At 46.9% G+C, this 24,183-nt stretch overlaps 1 protein-coding gene across 1 annotated transcript in view; it reads left to right on the top strand.

Moving 5' to 3' along the window:
- Positions 1-24,183, top strand: part of LOC134909506 (probable cation-transporting ATPase 13A4) — a 369,987-nt gene that overhangs the window by 185,926 nt on the left and 159,878 nt on the right. Inside the window, exon 16 of the mRNA XM_063916443.1 lies at positions 19,082-19,238. Within this exon, the coding sequence (XP_063772513.1) occupies positions 19,082-19,238 (157 nt within the window). The remainder of the gene's footprint in view (positions 1-19,081; positions 19,239-24,183) is intronic.

The raw sequence follows: 24,183 nt of genomic DNA, 5'->3' as shown, positions 1-24,183 counted from the left end.
AGAAACTGTAAACGTCCATATCGGGAACGTGAGTCCACAATATCTTTAACTTCAAATTTCTCATTCTGCAAAGAGTGAACTTTAGGAGCTTTGGACTGGGTAGTACGGAACTTATTGAGAATCAAAGGCTTCAGTAAAGATGTATGAAAGGCGTTAGGAATTCTCAAAGACGGTGGCAACTTGACTTTGTATGACACAGGGTTGAGTACCTTAACAATGGGAAATGGACCAATAAACTTGGGAGCAAATTTCTTAGAAGGAACTTTGAACTTGAGATTGCGCGTAGAAATCCAAACTTGGTCTCCCACTTTGTAACTCGGTACAGCTTTACGTTTTCTATCTGCAAAAGATTTATAACGAGCGGAAGTTTTGACCAAGGACTTACGTACACAACTCCAGATGCTAGATAGACGTTGAAGCTCTTGATCTGCTGCTGGAACCTCTAGGGCTGGCAATGGATGAAACTCTGGTGGAGAACTTCTTGGACTCTTATGTTGGGCACATTTAGGACATGCTGCTATAAACTCTTGGACATCGGCTTTGAGACGTGGCCACCAATAAGACTGTTGAATAAATTTGAGAGTCTTTAGAACTCCAGGATGACCCATGAAGGAAGAGGAGTGAGCCCAGGTAAGCAGCCGTTTTCGAAGACTTGTGGCGACAAAGGTCTTGCCAGGCGGAGGAACTGGAGAGGTTCGAGTCATTAAGAAGGACGTAGGATTCACAATGGCTTGAGTCGTGGTAGCATCATTTAATTCAGAAGAAGCAAAGGACCGGGAAAGGGCATCTGCCTTTTTGTTCTGAGACCCTGGACGATAGGTGAGTTTGAAATCAAATCGTGAGAAGAAAAGCGCCCATCGAGCTTGTCGTGGATTCAAACACTGAGCTGACTGCAGATACAGAAGATTCTTATGATCAGTATAAACTGTAATGCGATGTTGAGCTCCTTCTAGAAGGTATCTCCACTCCTCAAATGCCAACTTGATGGCAAGTAACTCTTGCTCACCGATTGCATAATTACGCTCTGCCGGGAGGAACTTACGGGAGAAATATCCGCAGGGATGGACCTTTTTATCTTCAAAGACTTGTGACAACACAGCTCCTACTGCTTCTGTAGATGCATGCACCTCTAGTAGAAAGGGACGATTCAAATCAGGCTGTCGAAGAATGGGGGCCGACACAAAGGCTTGCTTTAAATCAGAGAAGGCTTTGATTGCTTCAGAAGACCAGTTCGTAGGATTTGCTCCCTTGCGAGTTAGGGCTGTGATAGGAGCAGCTAACGTAGAATAATTCTTAATGAATCTCCTATAGAAATTAGCAAAGCCAAGAAATCGCTGAATCCCCTTGAGAGTTGTAGGAGTGGACCAATCCCGGATAGCTCGCATCTCTGGGATGGATAGTGGATGAATTTGTCCCCTAGGAGGGGTCTTGCCCGGAACCAGGACGACTGGGCAGTCCCATTCACGATGAGGAGGTAGAGAGTCTGCTGCTTGCTTACTGGAAACATCCGCAAGGGATTGATACACCGGAGGTAGATCGGAAAGGCTAATTGACCGAAGAGGTACAATTGTAGCTACACAGTCCTTGGTACAAGATTTACCCCATGAAAGGACTTCCATGGTTTGCCAATTAAGTTGAGGATTATGTTTCTGCAGCCAAGGTAAACCAAGTATCACATCTTGAGAGGCTTTGGGAATCACGTAGAAGGAGAGGTATTCGGAATGGAGCTCACCAACTTTCATCTTGAGACATACGGTTCGATGAGTAATTATACCATCTGGAATTCGACTTCCATCCACTGCTGTAACAGCAACTGCTGCTTCCAGGGGCATGGTTTGAACTTTAGACCGTATGACAAAGGCTGAGGAGATGAAGTTCTTGGCTGCCCCGGAATCTAGGAGGGCTGAAACTTTCACTGTAGAACTTGGAACTTCTAATTGAATAGACAAGGTTGGCTCTTTCCCAGAACGTGATTCTAAAGTAACTCCTAGCTTAACCTCTCTTGAATAAGCTAGGAGGCGAGAGTTTCCCAGTCGGAGTTTGCAGAATTTAATGAAATGTTCGGAGGACCCACAGTACATGCAGAGGTTACCCTGTCGACGACGAAGTCGTTCCTCCTCTGTGAGGCGAGAGTGCCCAATCTGCATAGGTTCTTCAGTCATTACTGGAGACTGTGATGAAGAATCTTGTCGAGGGCTAGGATGATCACGTGGACTGGATTGCTCTGCCCTGGATTTCTCTAAACATCGCTCCCTGTAACGTAGATCAAGTTTGTTACAGAGAGAAATCAATTCATCCAGTTTAATTGGCACATCCCGGATAGTTAAATCATCCTTGATTCTTTCTGAAAGTCCATTCCAAAACGCGGCGATCAGGGCCTCCTCATTCCAGTTTAACTCTGAAGACAACGTGCGAAACTGAATAATATATTGACTGACAGGACGTAAACCTTGACGTAGACGGAGAATCTCCAAGGATGCTGAGGTGGTCCTGCCTGGTTCGTCAAAGATTCTCCGGAAGGAAGATACGAACTCTTTGTAATTAGAGAGGATAGGATCACCTCTCTCCCATAATGGTGATGCCCACTCCAGAGCCTGACCGGAGAGGAGGGCAATAATATATGCAACCTTAGAACGAGCTGATGGGAAACTGGCAGACATCAGTTCAAACTGGATCTCGCATTGATTCAGGAATCCTCTGCAAAGTTTTGGAGTTCCGTCAAACTTACTCGGAGAGGGTAACTGCAAGCGGGACGTAGGCAGCGTCACAGGAGAAGCTGTAGTGGTAACTGGGACATCTGGGGCTGGAATCTGGACTTGGAACGTTTTAATAGCCGTATGAAGAGTCTCTAAACGGTCTGCCATAGTTTGCATAAACTGCACTATTTGTGTCTGTATAGACTCCTGGTTTTCCAGACGGGAAAGGATATCTGACGTAGCACCGCCTCCTGCGAATTGGTCACTTGACGGATCCATGTGGCCAGTGCTTACTGTCAGGTCCGGGTGTTTTTGTGAATCCGTTAACCCGGGACCAACCACAGGTGTAGGTGCTGGGCTATGAAGAAAGCAGGGAGGACGAAGAAAGTTCCGATTCATATATTTATTCAAAATAACAATTCAGTAAAGAGTTAACTGACAAGTTGTTAATCATCATATTATACTGAAGTATTGCAGGAATAATATGCAAAAGAAAACTCAAAAATACATAAAAGAAATGTTCATGGAAACATATGCAAAACAAGCTGATGAATAAATGTTGGATTGTCCAAATATAAACGAGCTTTGATGCTGAACTGCAGAATATGATTAACTGGATAATGCAGACATGAAGAGATAACTGTAAGGATTTGCAATGGAGTTTTGAGAGTTAACTGAGAGACTGTGAAGAATTATCCTTGTTATGACAACATAGCAAATATAAACAAGCTTTGATGCTGAACTGCAGAATGTTATTAACTGGATAATGCAGACATGAAGAGATAACTGTAAGGATTTCCAATGGAGTTTTGAGAGTTAACTGAGAGACTGTGAAGAATTATCCTTGTTATGACAACATAGCAAATAAAAGTACTGAATTGGGTTACTTGCGGGTTCCGGAGATCACTGTGAAACTGTAGTAGAAGACAAGGTGATGAATGGGTTAAATGCAGAGTTGAACAAACGAACAGCTGAGAGAAACAGAATCCTCCAGACTTTGAATGATAGGCAGACTGACAAGGTAACCTCATGCAGGACACTGGGAATCCAACTATTTCCAATAGGAGTGCAATTAACTGACAGCACAGCAGAGAGCCGGTGGATCTTTCAGCAGTGAAGGCTGCAGACGGACCTCTGGGAACGGAGGCGATATCTGGACCACGGGAATCACACAGGAATGCACGGAGAGAGCTCAGAGCTAGAGCACAGCTTTGATACAACAAAGCACTGGCCCAGAGTAACATAATCCCAGCCTACTTAAAGGCAGCACAAGCACGGGATTGGTTTACACCTGCCCACAGGTGTTTTCACAAGTGCTCTGTATTAGCTATTTGGTCTCCAACATGGCCACCTCCTATACAGCAGACACACCGCAGTGCCTTAGGCCATTTGGTCCCCGCACTCACAGTTCCCAGACTTTGCATTACCTGTGCCATTGATCACGCCGTGTCCCCACACGGGCGCACAGCACCGCGAGCAACCGCACTGGCAACGGATGAACCCCAGAACCCGCAGAGGTAAGAGACCGGTTCGTGACACCAAATTGCTTTCTAACAAATATTTAAAATGCCCGCTCTAATATATATTGTAGACTCCTGCACATCTTATTACCATATGCCATGAATGTGCGCTATACATCGCAAAACACTGCATCCCATAAGATAAAACAATACACCCACACATTATCTGAGTTCCAAAGCTCATTGATGTATATATTTGTTATTAAAAGGATATGGATTCAATATATTACAATGTACAGTATACATATTGGGGGTAATTCCAAGTTGATCGCAGCAGGACATTTTTTAGCAGTTGGGCAAAACCATGTGCAGTGCAGGGGAGGCAGATTTAACATGTGCAGAGAGAGTTAGATTTGGGTGTGGTGTGTTCAATCTGCAATCTAAATTGCAGTGTAAAAATAAAGCAGCCAGTATTTACCCTGCACAGAAACAAAATAACCCACCCAAACCTAACTCTCTCTGCAAATGTTATATCTGCCTCCCCTGTAGTGCACATGGTTTTGCCCAAATGCTAAAAAATTTCCTGCTGCGATCAACTTGGAATTACCCCCATAGTTACAATTCATACAGTAAGCAGTTAATACATACAGTTACAGTTCAGCAAATACATCACCATATCTTTCTCGTATAAAAGTCTTCCCTCCATATCACTCTCTCTCTCTCTGTAAATAAATACAGGAACTGGTCTAGAAGCACCTCCATCATCGTCCGGGGAAAAACAGCAACTACCAACTGTGTGATCAGCAATGTGTTATCTAGTTTGGGGGAGGGAACTTTCTCATTCATGATGAGTCACTGGTCTGTTCGTATACTAAACAGGTTCAGCCTAGAAGACATCAAAAGGGGCTGGCCTGCGTTTCCTGTCCATTGTCCTAATAAGAGTGATTTTAGCTTTCATACATTTAATCATAACTATTTGTTGCAATGTCCTACAACTTAATAACAAGTATCAAATGAATCTACACATTAATCTGCTTGCTTTAATACCAAATATGACTGGCCTATCTTCCTTCGTTCCAATAATACACATACATGACATTACTCCATTATATAATGTTAAATCATTATGATGTCTGGCGCTTGATATTATTATAATTATGTACTGTATGAAGTAAGTGTCAAATCCATCTCTGTGGCATGTCTGTGTAAATGCGTGTGTTACCATATATTGCTGTGCTCGCTGCGCGTATTTGCAAGCATAGTGACTTATATGTGTAGAGTCTGGATGTTCTTTCTATGTAATATTTTTGACTTCGACAATATGCCACCACAATGTCAGATACACATATGCTGCCACAGTGCCAGATACAGATTGCCCCACAGTGCCAGATACACATTGCCCCACAGTGGCAGATACACATTGCCCCACAGTGCCCCCCCCCCCTTCCCTGGCTTTTCACCGCTGTTGTTGCTGCTATGTGAGGGGAGGAGAGTACAGCGCCTCTCCTGCCCTTCAATGCTCAGTGAAGTCCGGTCTCCGGCGGTGGGTATCACAAATGAGGCATTGGTTTGTTAGCCAATTAGAGCTTGCAGACCAGCAGCAAATCAGTAGCCGGGGCTGCTGGTCCACGAGCTCTGATTGGCTAACAAACCATGAATGAGATTCACCCCGCCACCGCCAGAGACCGGACATCAATGAGCACACTGAGAGGCAGGAGAGGTGCTGCGCTCTCCTCCCCTCACATAGCAGTGGCTGCAGCATTGGCCGCCGAGCCGAATGAAGAGGCTGTGCGGGCCTTATATGGCCGGCAGGCCGGACGTTCCCCACCCCAGATGGTGAAACCTATTTCTCACTCTTTGCCCCCGTAGCTTCCTAGGAAGCATTTTTCCCACCTTATTACCTGTTGTATATAATGTATATATCACTTTAGTTATTTGTACTTGCATTTGCTCTGTGAAGATTTTTTTGTAATTGTGATCGTAGAGCCTGTATTTGTCTCTTCACCTCTCTATCTGGTCTTTTTTTATTTTTTTGTTCTAACTTTGTAAGTTTAAGTTCCAGCTGTGTTTGGTGGGCTACCATTTGTTTTTTAAGGCACAACTCTTGCTGAATAGTGGTTCCCCTTATAACTGCTTTAAACGCGTACCAGTGTGTAAAGGTTAAGGTGTCTGTTGGGATGTAAGTCTCCATATACTGCTTCATGGAGGCTGCTAGTTCTAAATTCACTTCAGGGGAATGTAAAAGATGTTTTGACAGATGATACAGACAAGTAGAAAGTTTCCCTTGGTTCGGAATCAAGTTCCACAGGAGTGGTGCATGGTCTGACCAGATAATAGGTAAAATTGTAATATTATGTGTAAACTTGCGTTCTCGTTTGTCTGTTAGAATAAGGTCTATGGTGGTAATTCATAGTTGATTGCAGCAGCAAATTTGTTAGCAGTTGGTCAAAACCATGGGGGTCATTCCGAGTTGTTCGCTCGCAAGCTGCTTTTAGCAGCTTTACACACGCTAAGCCGCCGCCTACTGGGAGTGAATCTTAGCTTCTTAAAATTGTGAACGAAAGATTCGCAATATAGCGAAAAGACATCTCTGTGCAGTTTCTGAGTAGCTCGAGACTTACTCGGCATCTGCGATCAGTTCAGTGCTTGTCGTTCCTGGTTTGACGTCATAAACACACCCAGCGTTCGCCCAGACACTCCTCCGTTTCTCCAGCCACTCCCGCGTTTTTCCCAGAAACTGTAGCGTTTTTTCGCACACACGCATAAAACGGCCAGTTTCCGCCCAGAAACACCCACTTCCTGTCAATCACATTACGATCACCAGAACGAAGAAAAAACCGTGAGTAAAAAACCTAACTGCATAGCAAATTTACTTGGCGCAGTCGCACTGCAGACATTGCGCATGCGCACTAAGCGGAAAATCGCTGCGATGCGAAAAAATTTAACGAGCGAACAACTCGGAATGACCCCCCATGTGCACTGCAGGTGTGGCAGATATAACTTTTGCAGAGAGAGTTAGATTTGGGTGTGTTATATTGTTTCTATGCAGGGTAAATACTGGCTGCTTTATTTTTACACTGCAATTTATATTTTAGTTTGAACACACCCCACCCAAATCTAACTCTCTCTGCACGTTATATCTGCCCCACCTGCAGTGCACATGGTTTTGCCCAACTGCTAACAAGTTTGCTGCTACGATTAGGTCTGAATTACCCCCAGGTATGGCTAATAGACACATTTGGGAGGGTCCTATATGTCCTATAAATCCCCCACCTGTGTGATGTTATTTCACCATTCTGCAAAGAACGAGAATAAGGACCTATATTCTAATTTTCCTAGGTTGTTCTCGGAATGACGGTATTATACAGCCAGCATTAGATCTAAAATCTTCTAAAATACCTAAATTTACAGTAATATTTTCCTCTGGCCCTTTATCTTTACCCATATATCTATCTGGGCAATACAAACATCAAAACCACTCGTCAGGTAGTTCATACATTAGTATTCCTGGAACCAGGGACGTGCAGTCAGGGGAGGCAGTGCCTCCCCTGTCATTAATGATTAAAAGACAAAGAAGATACTTATGACACAGATTTTGTGTCATAAGTATATGCTTTAACCTTTGTATTATTTAATCATTTTTATCTTTGTAAAAATCTGTGTTGAAGGTGTTTCGGCGGTGCCTCCCGCTGACAATGTAAAAGGGCCAGAAGCAGGGGGCGAGGCCAAGCAGCGGGAAGTAAAATCCCATTTAAAAAAATGCCCTGTAAGCGGAACTAGTGGAAATGCCTCTTTGACAGGGGCGTGCTTTCAACCCATATGAAAGCACGCCCCTGTCACTGTGGAGGAGGTGATTGGGCAGTGGTGGATTTGCGAGTGTGTCATCTAGGATTTTTAAAAATTATTTAATTTTACCTATATGCGGCCGTCCCCGCTCACTCGTCCCCCAGTCCGTCCCGCAGTACGTCCCTCTGCACCTTGGTGGAGGGAGAGCTCCCAGGTCCGTTCCTTGCGCCCACCTCCCCTTCACTCCCCCTGTGATTCCGCTCCACCAGTAACTACTGAGCTGCAATCAGTGAGTCCAGTCTGGCCAGAGGGAGAGAGGGGCCACGATCCTCCGCTCCTCCCCTCTTCTCTCACTCTTTCTCCAACCCCCGAATTACCGATAAGGCTGCTCTTGTCATCGGCGTTCCCCGCAATTCTAGGCCCAGATCCAGGTAAGTAAATACCAATATAATTGTCATTCACTGTCTGTTCCCATCACCCTTTCATTCTCTCTTTTACACCCTCACCCACTGCTGTTACCCTCTCTTTGGCATTACCCACTGCTGCCACCCTCTCCCTGGCGTCACCCACTGCTGTCACCCTTCCCATCACCTTCTCCCTGGCATCACCCACTGCTGTCACCCTCCCCGTCACCTTCTCCCTGGCATCACCCCTTGCTATCACCCTCTCCCATGGGATCCGGTCTGAAGGTCGACACTGTCTAGGTCGACAATGTTTAGGTCGACCACTATAGGTCGACAGTCACTAGGTTGACATGGAGGGAAGGTCGACAGGGTTTCTAGGTCGACATGTCAAAAGGTCGACATGAGTTTTTAACATTTTTTTTTTTGAACTTTTTCATACTTAACGATCCACGTGGACTACGATTGGAACGGTTATACGAAGCATGGCGAGCAAAGCGGTCACTTTTACGAAGAAAACGACACAAGAAACCCAAAACCTCATGTTGACCTTTAGACCTGTCGACCTACCACATGTCGACGTAGAATCCCTGTCGACCTTCCATCCATGTTGACCTAGTGACTGTTGACCTAGTGAGTGGTCGACCTAAACATTGTCGACCTAGATACTGTTGATTTGATGATCCACACCCCTCCCCATCACCTTCTCCCTGACATCACCCATAACTGTCACCCTCTCCCTGGCGTGACCCTCCCCATCACCTTCTCCCTGGCATCACCCACTGCTGTCACCCTGTCCCTGGCATCACCCTCACCGTCACCTTCTCCCTGGCATCACCCTCCCCGTTATCTTATCCCTGGCGTCAACCATCGCTGTCACCCTCTCCCTGGCATCACCTTCCCAGCCACCTTCTCCCTGGCATCACCCACTGGTGTCACCCTGTCCCTGGCATCACCCTCCAAGTCACCTTCTCCCTGGCATCACCCACTGCTGTCACCATCTCCCTGGCATCACCCTCCCGTCACCTTCTCCCTGGCATCACCCTCCCCGTTATCTTATCCCTGGCGTCAACCATCGCTGTCACCCTCTCCCTGGCATCACCTTCCCAGCCTCCTTCTCCCTGGCATCACCCACTGGTGTCACCCTGTCCCTGGCATCACCCACTGCTGTCACCCTCTCCCTGGCATCACCCTCCCGTCACCTTCTCCCTGGCGTCACTCTTTTCCTGGCATCACCCATTGCTGTCACCCAATCGCTGGCATTACCCTCCCTGTCACCCTCTCCCTGGCGTCACCCTCCCCATCACAAGTATGATGACCAGGCATGCAGCGGGCATTGACGGTGATGGTGGAATTAGTGGCGGAGATGCGTATTAGTGGTGGAGGGCTGGGTTAGTTGATTGTGCACGAGTTTGTAAGCCATTGGCGGTGGCAGTGGGCATCAGCTCAGGGACAGTAGCTGGCATTGGCTCGGCAGCGGTAGGGGTCATCGGCAGGATTCGGCAGACATTATGGCTGCAGTGACTCACCAGCCACTGACCTCAGCCCATGCCATTGCCTGGAACAGTTGTAGATCTCCCGTCACCGCAGATGCAGTATCTGCTCTAGCAGTGAGTAAGATTACTTCCCTCGTACAGAAAAAGTGTATCGGCAGGCTTCGTTTTGGCTATGTTACAGGGTTTAGGTACTGTAGGCAATATATTCTGTCAATTAGAAGGTCAGAGTCCATTGCGGATGGGAGGAGTTTTTGAAAAAGTGTCTTAGCAAACTCTTGGAGATCTGTGTTCAGTACAGTTTCTGAATACCCCCGAATCTTTCTTTCTGCAGCAGGGTACACTGTGTTCCACAGGAAATACATCGGAGTGTAGAGTGGATCTTGATCCAGGGTCACCAACAGGCTAAAGCTTTAGGCTGTCCCAGGAGGATGCATTGGGGCCTCCTCTGTAACCCTGCCTCCAGGCACTGTGAGCTCAGTTCTTCAGTTGGTGCTGCAGCAGCAGGTCACCATAACAGGAGGGCTGCACTGGGCAGCTCTGAAAAAGCTTTTACTGACAGAAAATTTCATCAAAACTGGGCTGTCAGCGCTGTATGTCATGGTGACACTTCAGCACTGCAGCTCCATCACCTCACAAGCGGCGTTGCATGCTCCCACAGCAAGTTCCAGGGTACTTATGGCGGAGACTCTTCGGATTTAGGCACACGGTTGCAGACGCTCTCCTGGTTTGCATGGCTGCTACGGGGAGGAGGTAAGAGGGTCCCCCAGGTGCGACCTGCCATTAAATCGCTTTCCAATCACATGTCTAGGGAGACGGACTGTGACGCTGGTGTGGACACTGTCACCGAGCAGGGACCCCACTATATCTGCCAGGGCATATATATGTACTAACGCCCCTGTTAATAAGGCTCCGTAGTACCGGCGGTGAGGCCCAGAATAGGGGAGTCAGCGCTTGACCTGTAGCCTCTCCCCGACCATGGATTTTCCCACGCTGGAGCTTCCTCAGACTCTCCTCACTCCCTGACTGAAATGCTGAGTGCCATCTTAGGTATAGCTGCGGCTGGTCTCCAGGACTGCAGGGCAAGGTCTCCCTTGTAAAGCCACCTGTATACAGCGCTGTGACTTTACAAACACTTGAGTATTCTACATGTCTTTATACAGACAGCGTTAGTTAAGAAAAAGTGTACCAATAACAAAATATATTGTACGAGTATTCTGATATATACATCTAGTCTAGGACCGTGCTATATACACTGTATATCTGCATATATTAGTTCAGTGCAGTTTTGTTGTAATATAATAATTATCTGCATTGCTAATGTGACGGTGTGTGCCTGTATCTGCTGTGAGGTTTCACATTCAGTGTTTCCCAGAAATCTATCTCTATATTCTGTACCCTAATGGACTAGGTGCATCAGGGTCATTTATATAGTGCGTCACAGTATTTACCTATTACGTGTATTCTACTGTGTACTCAGTCACATAAAACCGGATTTATTCGCAGGTGTTGTGTACTGGGGACTCAGTCACATGCTATCGGATTTATTTGCAGGTATTATACTCTGTCTGGCTTCATCGTACTAAACCGCTCTGTGTTGAATTTGTGTGCAATGTCTATCAGAAAGGGCAGTAAGTCTGTGGATGCTCCTGCATCATGCAGAGCATGCACCATGCTGTGTATGATGGTCTGTGTATTAGGTGCCATACACCTCCTAGTCAGTCCATGGCTCCTGTAACTAATCAAGAGCCACCCTGGGCCGCATTCTCAAACCTACTGGGTACTCTAGTGGAACGCCTAATGCCCCCTATGGGACCACCTGTACCAATACAGCCTCAAATAGTCCCTATGGTAAATCCACCTTGGGCGGACAACCTGTCTTGCCAGTTGCAGCAGTTAACTCATTCCTTGGTCAGACAAAAATCTACCCCAGGTCAATCCCATGTCTGTGGGTCATCTAAGCGGGCTGCTTCCTCCTCACAATCCACAAATCTCTCAGATGTTTCATCTGAAGAGGAGGGGGAACATAGTGTCCTGTCAGACATTGAATCAGGCGTTTCTGACAAGGATTCTACATTGCAAGTTGACATCCCTGCTCTAGTGGTTGCTATTTAGAAAATCCTACAAATCACTGACAATGAGGATTCCACTGCTGTCACCAAGAAAACTGACATATTTAAACGGCAGAAGGTGGCTAAAAATCTATTACCCCATTCTGACCATTTGGTAGACATCAGACAGGGACCCTGGTCTAATCCAGGGAAGAAATTCCCTCTCTCCAAATGGGCCTTAGCTCGCTATCCTCTTCCGGCAGAGTTATGTAACAAGTGGAAAAATTCACCACCGGTGGATTCTCATGTCACCCACCTAGTGGTGTCATCCACTCTGCCTGTCACCACTCTCACTTCACTGAAAGAACCGACAGATAAGCATGTGGAGAGATGCCTGAAATCTATTTACTCCCTGATAGGTGCTGTACATAGACCCACTATTGCTGCCTCCTGGGCTACTAAAGGTATTGAAGCATGGGTTCAAGCAATAGAGGATGGGCTACCCGAGGATATACAGTATCTGACAATGCCAGACAATACCTGTCTCACATCACCACCAACTCTTATTATATTCAAGAGGCATCCTCTGAGGCGGGTGTGTTGGTGGCCAAGGTGTCGACTACGTCTGTCCTGACTCACCGCATTCTGTGGTTGAGATCATGGAAGGTGGACCTGGATTCCAAAAAGACCTTGGAGGTACTCCCTTTTAAGGGATACATCTTGTTTGGGGAAGACCTAAACAAAATTGTGTCTGAACTGGTGGCTGCTAAGACTGCCTTTCTCCCAAATACTAATCCTTCTGCACAGAAGGAAAAAGGTACCACTTTTCGTTCCTTTCGACCTAAAGGGAAAGCAAAAGGTCAGGCATACCCGAGACAATCTCATGCTTCCTAAACCACTAAGCCTAAGGCAAAACAATCCTGGGCGACCCATTAGCCTGCTTCTAAACAAGACAAGCCTGCCGCATGATGAGGCGGGCCTCCCCCTTGGGGACCCCAGGGTGGGAGGCTGACTTCTGTAGTTCACCCAGGTCTGGTTAAAGACCACTTCAGATGCATGGTTGTGAGAAGTTGGCTCTCACGGGTATGAGGTTTCTTTTAAGAGACGTCCCCCATGCCAGCTTTGCACCACGTTCATCCCTTCAGATCCACTAAAGGTGCAAACTCTGCAGCAGGTTGTGAGTTCCCTCCTGGATATAGGAGTGGTAGTTCCAGTGCCTTTGTCCCAAAGGGGCAGTGGTTACTACTCAACCCTGTTTCTAGCCCCGAAACCCAAAGGGTCATTCCGGCCAAGTTCTGTATGGAGATGCTGCGCTCAATTGTTCCGGCGATGGAACCCAGAGACTATATGGTATCCCTGGATATTCAGGATGCGTACCTGCATATACCTATTTCCAAGTCATATCTGCAGTATCTGCGGTTTGCTATTGGCAACCTACACTAACCGTTCCAGGCTCTGACATTTGGACTGGCTTTGGATACTCGGATCTTCACCAAGGTCATGGCCGTAATGACGGCATATCTCCGTCACCAGGGAGTCAGAATCCTACCGAATCTGGATGACTTGCTGATCCTGGCAAACTCCCACGATGTCCTGTTCAGTCATCTACAACTGATGGTAAGCTTCCTACAAGCCCAGAGGTGGCTCATCAATTGGAAGAAATCCTCACTGGTCCCAGCTCACAGCATGGTGCACCTGGGGGCACTCCTGGACACACACGGTAAACAACTGTTCCTGTCTCCGGTGAAAGTCCTGGAGCTTCATGACAGGATAAGTTGCTTCCTCTGCCGCTCCAGAGTGTCGATACACTCAGCAATGCAAGTACTTGGCCTGATGGTGTCGGCTTTGGACATGGTAGAGTACACTCAATTTAATTCCTGCCCTCTGCAGAGGTTAATCCTTTCCAAGTGGGATGGCCTAACTCATCGGATCAGATCTCACATGATTACCTTGACTCCGGAGGTTCATCATTTGCTGACCTGGAGGCTACAGGACCAGCAATTGAGTAGGGGCCGTCCCTTCTGAATCCCCGACTTGGTCCTGCTGATGACGGATGCCAGTCTGCGGGGATAGGGTACTGTGTTGGAGCAACACTCTTTCTACGATCGTTGGACCAAGGAACGGTCCCTCCTCTCAATAAACATTCTGGAACTGCGGGCAATTTCAATGCGTTAACTCTCGCTCTGCCTCTGGTACAGAACAGGCCTGTTCAAGTAAGGTCAGACAACGCCACTACAGTCGCATACATCAAGGTGGCACTCAAAGCCGCATGACAATGTTGGAAGTGTCAAAAACATTCCGGGGGTCCTCAACTCGGAAGTGGTCTTCCTCAGTCATCAGGACATACATGCCGGAGAGTGGAGTCTTCATCTGGAAGTCTTTCAACTCCTAGTGGACATGTGGAGCCTGCGAGATGTAGACCTGATGGCGTGTCGACACAATCACAAAGTTCCGGTGTTCGGATCAAGGTCCAGGTTTTCTTAAGCAGCATTCATGGATGCACTAGGCATTCCATGGAACTTATGTGTTCCCTCCAGTGTCACTCCTGCCCAGGGTTCTGCGGACGTTCAAGCAAGAAGGAGGAATACTAATTCTAGTTGCTCCGGCATGGCTCCGATGGCATTGGTTCTCAGACCTGCAGGGTCTATCGACAGAGCGTCCTCTTCTACTTCCTCAACGACCAGACCTCCTTGTACAGGGCCTTTGTCTCTATCCAGACTTGACCAGACTGGCTTTGACAGCGTGGCTCTTGAAGCATCACTCCTGAGAGCCAAAGGATTCTCTGAGGTGGTCATTCTAACTATGTTGAAAGCCCATAAGCCGACATCTGCTTGGATCTATTATAGGGTCTGGAATTCTTACTTCACCTGGTGTGCTGATAAGAACTATGATGCGTACAGATTCAAAACATCCAGAATCCTGGCTTTCCTGCAACAAGGCCTGGACTTAGGCCTTTGTCTGGCCTCCCTCAAGGTTCACATATCTGCTTTGTCTGTTTGGTTTCAGAGAAAAATTGCATCTCTTCCTGACGCTCATGCATTCACTAAGGGTGTGTTATGAATTCAGCCTCTTTATGTCCTCCTGTCGCTCCATGGGATCTGTCTGTTGTCCTGAATGCCCTGCAAGAGTCTCCATTTGAACCTCTTGAGTCAGTGGACCTTAAATGGCTCACAGCCAAGGGCCTGTTTCTGCTGGCCATTGCCTCTGCTAGAAGGGTGTCGGACTTAGGCGCTTTGGCCTGTCGTCCACCCTTTCTAATATTCCATCATGACCGGGCAGTTCTGAGAACTCGCCCAGGTTACTTACCTAAAGTGGTGTCATCTTTTCACCTTAACCAAGAGATTGTGGTTCCGGCCTTTATCTCTTCTGACTTGTCCAACAAACAGCGGTCTTTGGATGTGGTAAGTGCTCCCCGTATATATGTGGAGAGGACTTCCTCTATCAGGAGGTCAGATTCCCTTTTTGTACTTTTTGGTTTTCACAAATGTTGCTGGCCTGTGAATAAGCAAAACTTGGCTAGATGGATTAGAATGGCGATTGCACAAGCTTATGCACAGGCTGGACCTCCAGTTCCTGCTGCTAATAAAGCCCATTCTACTCGGTCTGTTGGACCATCTTTGGTAGCCCCGCCGTGGCGTGTCTGCAGAACAACTGTGCAAGGCGGCTACGTGGTTCTCAGTGAAAATGTTCATTAGGGATATATAAATCTACCCATCTCTGTCCTAAGCAGCATGTACGCAACAAACAATGTAATACAACAGATGTTACACTACCCACCTGTGTGATAGCTACATAAAAAATACCTTTAAGAAGCCTTAAAGCAGGTTCCAAAGTCTATGGCTACTTGGATCTTTTGATTATATACAGGACATATAACACTGAGTATAGTTGACCCGGTTGGATACTGTTAACTCAGATTAGCCACTATGAGCTGTTGTGAGGAGAGTGATTATTTATAGGTTGCTGCATAAAGATATGTTATAACCTGTTAATTGTAGTATTGATAGTACAGTGAATACCTAGGCAAAAACAGCATGGGTCTTATAAGACGGGTAGCTGGGATGAGGCTACAGAACTATACCCCGGTGCATTTGCGCCAGCTTCTCTAGCCAGGACTACAGGTGGCCATCACAAGGAAGAGTCCCCAACAGTAACTGCACTCACACTGATGCCAGCATCCAGTGCCATAACTAATGTTGTGCGAGTGGTGCCATTGGCCAGAGGGCAGGGTGCTGAAAGCACAACACAGTGCCCTCCCACAAAAGTACTATGTTAAATACAAAGTAACTATGTGAGTCATTCCGACCTGATCGTAGCTGTGCTAAATTTAGCACAGCTATGATCACTGACACAGACATGCAGGGGGACACCCAGCATAGGCGCCCCGCATGTCTGGCCCGGCCCCACCGCACAAGTACAAAAGTATCGCACAGCGGCAATGCTTTTGTACTTGCAGAGTAACTCCCAGCCAGCACAGCTCCTGCAGCTGGCCAGGAGTTACTTGTCACTGCCAGGGTCGCAGCCGCTGCGCCCCCCCGTGCACGCTGCAGTACCACCCCCTCCCGCCCAGCGACCGCCTCTGCCTGTCAATCAAGCAGAGGTGATCGCTTGGCAACGTCGGCCGTCGGCTGTCTGGCATGCGCAGTTCTGACCCGATTGCACCGCTGCAAAAAATTGCAGCATGCGATTGGGTCGAAATGACCCCCTCTGTCATCACACTAACCCAACAATGTGTGCTGACCCTTCCAAATAAAAAGTCTACAGTATGGACAGCCAAACTGTGCAACTAACTTACTACAGCTAGTACTGAGTCATTACAGCACGGCAAAACAAAATACAGGACAAAATGAACAACTGCAAATAAGTCATGCAAACAATGGCCCTCATTCCGAGTCGTTCGCTCGGTAATTTTCATCGCATCGCAGTGAAATTCCGCTTAGTACGCATGCGCAATAATCGCACTGCGACTGCGCCAAGTAATTTTACCATGAAGATAGTATTTTTACTCACGGCTTTTTCTTCGCTCCGGCGATCGTAGTGTGATTGACAGGAAATGGGTGTTACTGGGCGGAAACACGGCGTTTTAGGGGCGTGTGGATAAAAACGCTACCGTTTCCGGAAAAAACGCAGGAGTGGCCGGAGAAACGGGGGAGTGTCTGGGCGAACGCTGGGTGTGTTTATGACGTCAAACCAGGAACGACAAGCACTGAACTGATCGCAGATACCGAGTAAGTCTGAAGCTACTCTGAAACTGCTAAGTAGTTTGTAATCGCAATATTGCGAATACATCGGTCGCAATTTTAAGAAGCTAAGATAAACTCCCAGTAGGCGTAGGCTTAGCGTGAGCAACTCTGCTAAATTCGCCTTGCGAGCGATCAACTCGGAATGAGGGCCAATGTACAGAAAACAAGGAGGACAATACAAAACAGAAAAATTCCAATAGCCTACAGTTGATGGGGTTCTATAAAAAGGTAATAATTCCTTAAATAACTATATTTAACTAAGTGTATCTCTAGTTTTGGTAGGAAAACAGGGTTCTGGCAGGAAAATATACAGTATAATGGGTCTCCACCAACCTGTTTGGCATGTAGTGATCCTCACTAGTGGGCCAGTGAATGGGGGCACAGTGGACAGTAAGTGCCCAGGTCAAATCAATACAGGAGAACATTTGCAAGGCCAAGTATCTGTGTTGACAAAAAGCCTACCTGCATGCACATGGTAATAGGAGCACAGAGGCTCAAATTGTTCACAGCACAGTGAGTTGGAACAGTGCCCCTGCATGGAAGTGGCACAGGCCAAGGGTGCACCTACCATAGTTGCAGAAAGTGCAGCTGCTATGGGGACCAGAGCTGAGTGAGGCCCACTTTCCCTGTGAAAGTTAAGTGTTATATATATTTTTTACCATTGGGTGATAAAAAAACATTTGCCTTGGGACCTACAATATATCTAGTTATGCCCGTGGACCTGCTAATTGTAATGTGATATAAAATGAACTGGACTGAATGTATTATAGTGTTACGTAATATGAATTGGGGCACTATAGTGTGGCATAATAGGAACTGGGAACACTGTATGTGATAATGTGAATTGGGGATACTGTGTTGCATAACGTTTACTGGCAGCCCTACAATGTGACATAATGTGAACTATGACACTACTATGGTTCAGAAAATGAGCAAGGGCACTATTATGGGGCATACAATTAACAACTCCTGCGGTCTCTCTCAAATAATTGGGGAAGGGGTCCCTTAAAAATGTTTCTATGGGGCCCATAAGGTTCTGGCTATGTCCCTGGCACAGGCATTGGGGCTATTAATGGCCTAGGGCTGAGCCTCTAGGAGGATTCCACCCTGGTGACCTAGTGCACGTGGATGAAAAAAAGATTTAGCTTACAGATCTAGCCATGCTCATCTTTGCTGCAATGCCGCATGTTGCAGCACAGCTTACTACATGGCATGCAGGGCTGCGACTATTTACAGCTGGTGATCACTCCACAAATTCCTAATGGAATTAATGGAGCAATCGCCAGCTGCGTATAATCACAGCCTGGCACATCATGCAGACTTTCAATGACACCCATGTGAGACCTTAACCGATCCTCTCTCGCGTATCTGGCAACTTTTACCTTGTTCTCTGGAATCTTCATTCCAGATCATGCTGCTTCTTCTTCCTTCTGTGATGTCTTGTGGCTTTTACTCTTCACTGGAGCTCCTCTTTTTCTGTTCTCAACCATCAGACTGCTAGATATTGCAAGTAGGCAAAGTGGTAACATTGCAAGCCCAGATTGGCTCACGGTCCCACAATTTAAACTACCATAGTAATCCAATCCACTGCTAACTTTATGGACAATAGTGAATCTTACAGACTCACTACTAGCATAGCCAGGAGTCTGTGTGGATGGCGAACACTTACCAGAACAAGGTGATAAGGTAAGTCTTTAAATTTTAGTGCTGGCTCTATCCTGCTACCTGCGAACACAATTCTAATCTTTGTACTAAACTTTAAAGATTCTAAGGGATTTATTAAGGTAATTTACATAACAAAATAGTTGATTTGTATAAATTCTATAAATTGTTGTTCAATGTTCACAGAAATGTTTCCTGAGTAACCAGTGGTCAGTAACTGGCCTCTTTTGTGGTATTGATCGTTACTCACCATAATAAGTTCATGTTATAATATTTTTTTATCATTTAGGTGTCAGTGGAAGGAATCATCATTCTGCATCAGTTCCCCTTCTCCTCCAATTTGCAACGCATGTCTGTGATCACTCAGGTTATTGGCGACAGAAACCTGGCATTGTTCATGAAAGGAGCACCAGAAATGGTCATCCGTTACTGTAAGCCTGAAACAGGTAATTGAAGCAACATAAGCAAAAGATAATATAAAGGTAAAAATGGCTAATGCAAAAATATAGCATCAAAACCCGTCATGGGTTTTGGTTTTGGATCTGTATCTCCTTCATGTGTTCGATTTGTATTTTTGTTTTGTTTACAAAAAAGATAAAAACAGCTAAAATCACAGAATTTGGGCCTGTTTTTGTTCCTACAGTATTATTAACATTGATAACATTAATTTCCACTCATTTCCAGTCAATTTTGACCACCTCCCAGCTCACAATATTGGTTTCATCCAGTTTAGGCCAAAAGGTTGCACCAAGGTAGCTGGATGACTAAGCTAAGCGACAGCAGTGGGCGACATAAACATGTGGTTTTTAAACTTCCAACATGGCCCATCTAGAAAACAGAAAGACACTGCAGTGGCAGACAGAGAGGCAGTTTAATAAACTACGAGCATGTTTGTCGTCTACTCAAGAAAACAATCATCAAAGCTCCAAACTGCGCATAATGCAAAGAAAAGAGGTGCATGATATAATTGTCCTTGGGCCCTTCCACCCCTCCCACCCAGCTTTATGTTGTATAAATTTAACAGAACATGCACAGTTTACCCAGGGCCGGTGCAAGGTTTCTCGGCACCCTAGGCAAAAAATCTGCGCACTCTCCCCCCTCTCCGTCCCCTCAGGTGAAAATGTGGGGTTGGCGTCTCAGAAGTTCCACAGCTGATATTGTTAAATAGAGAACGCCACCTACAAAAAAAATAAAAATGCTAAGCACAACTTTTGCGGGGACCCCATGTAGGCTGTATTGTAGGAAAGGGGGACAACACAGGCAGGAGATATACAGAGATATACAGCATATGGACTATAGTTGTGGTGGTGGGGGAGGGAGGGTTCTTTGCTCGGAATGCGGTTAACATCCTGACTGTTGGGATCCCGTGGTCAGGATACTGATGTCGGAATCCGAACACTTGGCGGACAAGCCCAGAATTCACCGTTGGGTGGTGGTCCACGTCACCACCCAAGAGGGAATATAATAGTGTGGCCAAAGGTCGCCACTGGAGCCGACGAGTGAAAACCGCAGCGAGCAAGAGGGGATTCGCTGTGCTCGCTGCTGGGATTCCGCCTGTCAGGATCCCGGCGTCGGTCTTCTGACGGCCGGGATCCCATACCGATCCTCTTTGCTCATTATGATGAGCAGATCAAATTATGCCACATTACAGTGCCCTCACTTCATATTATGTCACATTACAGCGCCCCCCTACCATTATAACATCCACTACACACTGCTCTCACTGACAGTGTCACACAGCTCAGGCTGGGAATGGATCAGACCCTATTACTTAGCAGCCATAACTAGGGAAATTGCTAGGCAACTTTATAACTTGGGTCCAGGCCCCCCTAAGCCTCTGTGCCCCATAACAATGGCACCCCCTGCACCCACAATAGTTACACCCATGATTATAGGCATCAATGCAGTGACAGACCCTACAATACTGATATCACTGCAGTGACCGCAATGCTGCACATTCACTGTCTCAACGACTACCATACCACATAGACAGCATGCCAGTGATTGCCATACCCCACAGAGGTGGTAATTCAGGCCTGGTCGCTGGGCTGTGTTTTTTGCTGTCCTGCTATCAGATAGTCGCCTACAGGGGGAGTGCATTTTCGTTGTACAAGTGTACGTTCCTATGTGTAGCAGAGCTGCTAAAAATCAGTTTGTGCAGTCTCTGCGCAGCCCGGGACTTACTCTTCCAATGCGATTGAATCAGGCTGATCGGAGCCGAAGCTGACGTCAGACACCCTCCCTCAAAACGCTTGGACACGCCTACATTTTTCCGGACACTCCCTGTATACGGTCAGTTGCCACACACAAACAGCCTCTTCCTGTCAATCACCTTGCGTATGCCTGTGCGAACGGATCCTTTGCACCATCCCATCGCTGACCGGCGATGCCCGTTGTAGCTGTCCGAAGCGCCTGCGTATTGCTGTGCATACGCATGCGCAGTTTGAACCTGACCGCAGGTCCAGCAGCGATCAGATCTGAATTACCCCCAGAGAACATTCTATCATCTGCCGTATTGCACAGACTGCACACGGTATCAGTGACCACCATACCATACAGACGACACCTTTGGGATTGCAATACTGCAATACAGTCCACTGAGTACAATGTGTGCTGGGACTTGTAGTACCTCTACTGCTGGATACTTGTGGTCCCTCTGCTAGCTGGGCATAGGCATGCCAGTCAGTTACGTGTATTAATACGGGATTCACAAAATTCCCATTATCCGCAGCTGCAGTTGCCAAATGTTGTGACATGCACCAGAAACAAAAGGGGTGGGATAATTCATTGCTGACCAGGAGGAAATGGAGAAACTACAGCCAGGGAGGAGCCACCCGAGAACAGGTGCTGTACGGGCAGGTGACATCACAGCACACGACAGTCATGTGACTGTCAGTGCCGATGCTGTATCCACGCCGTAACTAGACATTTTAGTGCTGTGTGCAAAAAACAGCATTGGTGCCCCCCTTACGTAATATAAGGGCAGTGCGCGCCGCAGGCATGCGGAAAAATATATAGGGGCGTGGCTTCATGGGGAAGGGGTGTGGCCACAAAATAATACCAATTCCTATTACGGTGCACAGTAGTCTCCATTATTCAAATTACGACACACAGTAGCGCCACTGCACCACGTAGAGACCCTTTTACACCTTACAGCGAACAGATTCCCCTTTTTACACATTACGGCAGACAGAGTCCCCATTTTACACATTACGGCAGACAGCGTCCCCTTATTACACATTACGGCAGACAGCGTCCCCTTATTACACATTATGGCAGACAGCGACCCCCTTTTGACTCATTACGGCAGACAGCGTCCCGCTTTTTACACGTTATGGCAGACAGCGTCCCCTTTATTACACATTACAAGCTGCTGATGATTTTAGGGAAAGTGGGCAGTTGCGCCCTCAGGGCGACTGCGCTGTCGCGTAGTTACGGTTCTGTGTGCAGGGCAAACGCAGAATTCGTGCCGGGGTGTTTCCAAAGATGAGATGGAGAACTGCAGAGACTGAGGGGACCATCTATATGCTGGGTTTGTTAGTGTTTGTGTGTATGTATTCTATTTCTATAAATAAATAAATAAATATATATATATATATATATATATATATATATATATATATATATATATATATATATATACTCCCATAAGTACTCTGGCAGCAATAATTACAAGTCAGACTGTACACACACCCCGTCCTTCATGCTTAACTTACCACTGAGGTCAGCAGCAGGAACAGCACAGCAGAAAGCCTAGTACAGTAGTTCACTGACTGGAACAGGAGCCGGCCGGGTGCCTAACTTAATGAAGCCCTGCCCCCTTGCAGTGTGTTCTGGTCAGTAGAAAAGGGGCGGAGCCAACTGCAGAGAGGGGCAGGGCTTAAATAGCGGGTCTGGGCTGGCGACTTTATTGCATGAAAAACAATGCTAGCCTGTGGGGGTGGGGTTGGGGGGGTTGTGAGGGAGGGTTGATAAGTCCCGCGGCCTGCAGCTGCTGCCCATTATCTAAATGGAAGGATGTCTCGATGTCTCTCAGACAAGAGACATCCTTCTGTGTTGTTTGTTAAGTGGCTCAGCGGCGCCCTTTAGTGGCTGGCGCTCTAGGCAGCTGCCTAAAGCTGCCTAGTGGTAGCGCCGGCCCTGAGTTTACCAAACAATCACTTCAGCGAAAGGGACTGCCACTTGTAGCTGAAATGATTGGTTTGTTTGGGCTCCCACAAAACAAATTGCCAATAGGCAGTGGACATTGCTGGCAATGATCTCTATGTGCACAAGCTGGCTCTGCATAGGCAAGATGTCGTCATCATCATCATCATCATCTGATTCCTCACCCATATCAGTGTGTACATCGTCTTCTTCACACACTATTAATTTGTCCCTGCTGGCAATCCACCATTACATTTTTGGACGTAATTGCAGGTAAAGGTCTTCCTCGTGGAAAATGTAATTCATTTTGATGAACATCATCTTTTCCACATTTTTTGGGAAGTAACCTCCTACGCTGACTACTGTCAAGGTTCCCGGCTGCACTGAAAACTCTTTCTGAGTACAAATTGGACTTGGGCAACTTAAGTAAAGCAAAGCCAGTTTGTGCAAGGGCCTCCAGATTGCCTTTTTTTGTCCTGCCAGTAGTGAAACGGACTGTCTGACATGCCTATTTTGATGCTATCACTAAAATAATCATCAACCATGAATATTACACTGCGGTCTGGCCTACAACTTCACAATACGTGTATGAATATTAAGCTGCAGTAGACTGGAAGAGGACCCATGGACAAACACAACAGCCCATTGTTGGACACAGCAGCCCCTTGATGGACGGACAGAGCACCCTTTGATAGACAGAGGAGCTCCTTGATGGATGGACAGAGCACCCTTGGAGGACATAGCAGCCGCCTTGATGGACCGACAGAGCACCCCTGGATGGACACAGCAGTCCCTTTGTCATACACAGCAGCCCTCTGATGGACCAACAGAGCACCCCTGGATGGACACAGCAGTCCCTTGTCGGACACAGCAGACTCTTGATGGACTGACAGAGCACCCCTGGACGGACAAAGAAGCCCCTTGTCAGACAGAGCAGCCCCTTGATGGACGGACAGAGCACCCCTGGACAGATACAGCAGTACCTTAATGGCGGGACAGAGCACTCTTGGAGGACACAGCAGCCCCTTGATGGACCGACAGAGCACCCCTAGATTGAAAGAGCACCCCTGGATGGTCACAGCAGCCCCTTGATGGACAATACAGCACCCGTTTATGTACAACACACCACCCCTGAATACAGACCAGATACATCTGGGGTACCACATACAGTGTCACATTACATGTATGATTATTATTACACTGTGGTCTGACCGGCAGTGTTTCTGAAAAATACTGTGTGTATAT

This window comes from Pseudophryne corroboree, chromosome 4 (genome assembly GCF_028390025.1).
Source record: "Pseudophryne corroboree isolate aPseCor3 chromosome 4, aPseCor3.hap2, whole genome shotgun sequence".
Classification (NCBI taxonomy): Eukaryota; Metazoa; Chordata; class Amphibia; order Anura; family Myobatrachidae; genus Pseudophryne; species Pseudophryne corroboree.
Note: the sequence above shows the minus strand (reverse complement) of the source record. Positions and strands in the feature narration are given on the sequence as shown.